General features: G+C 52.6%; 1 protein-coding gene across 1 annotated transcript in view; it reads right to left on the reverse strand.

Annotated features, from left to right (window-relative positions):
- Positions 1-282, reverse strand: part of LOC311123766 (histone H2B-like) — a gene marked incomplete at both ends in the record, with an annotated part of 291 nt that extends 9 nt beyond the window's left edge. The window contains one exon of the mRNA XM_084198002.1: positions 1-282. This exon is cut by the window's left edge and continues 9 nt beyond it. Coding sequence (XP_084054128.1) covers positions 1-282 — 282 coding nt within the window.
- Positions 283-994: the final 712 nt, after the last annotated feature.

Below are 994 nucleotides of genomic sequence, written 5' to 3' on the forward strand. Positions count from 1 at the left end.
GCTGGTGTACTTGGTTACGGCCTTGGTGCCCTCGGACACGGCGTGTTTGGCAAGTTCACCGGGGAGCAGCAGGCGCACCGCGGTCTGGATCTCCCTGGAGGTGATGGTAGAACGCTTGTTGTAGTGGGCCAGGCGAGAGGACTCTCCGGCGATACGCTCGAAGATGTCGTTCACGAAGGAGTTCATGATTCCCATGGCCTTGGAGGAGATGCCGGTGTCGGGGTGGACCTGCTTCAGGACTTTGTACACGTAGATGGCGTAACTCTCCTTCCTGGACTTTCTGCGCTTCTTGCCGCCCTTCCCTGCGGTCTTGGTGACGGCTTTCTTGGAGCCCTTCTTGGGCGCTGACTTTGCTGGCTCGGGCATGATGATGTCTCGTTGCTTCTCAGAAACGAATGAGGGGGTGAAGGGCGCTTACCCGTCTTATGAAGAGGAAGCTAAGCAAAGTCAGCGGCCGTAGACACTCCCCTGCTTGCTTGCTCCCTCCCTCCCTCCCTCCCTCCCTCCCTCCCTCCCTCCCTCCTCTCTATAGCCTATGCTCTGTGACCGATGGGGAATTGTGTGTTTCAAAAGGGGGGCTTTAATAGGTGTCCAAATGGCACGATTGTTGTGCCAAATAATGCTGGTGATAGAATTGCCCACTTTGGCACCGTCAGACATAGGGCTCCCATTTTGGACTGTGTGTGTGTGTGTGTGCGCGCTGTCCCCCTCTTTTCGAGCCACGTCTACCGACTCGTGGTGGCTTTATGTTGTCCAAATTCCACTATTGCTTGACCCAAAATAATAACGTTCTTACACTTTGCCACTGTCAGATATAGGCCTCCCTCTGTGCGCTAAAAGTGGACGGGACATTAGAATCCTCTAATTAATACTCCCTGTCCACTCGAAGTGGCTCATACTTTCTTACTAAATTGCATACTAAACATTTGTTGTTATATATAACACTACATGGAATGGGCCCATTTTAAGCGGATGTGGGTGGCTCTTAAAAGAG

Source organism: Coregonus lavaretus (genome assembly GCF_964263955.1).
Source record: "Coregonus lavaretus genome assembly, contig: HAP1_SCAFFOLD_3497, whole genome shotgun sequence".
NCBI classification, from domain to species: domain Eukaryota; kingdom Metazoa; phylum Chordata; class Actinopteri; order Salmoniformes; family Salmonidae; genus Coregonus; species Coregonus lavaretus.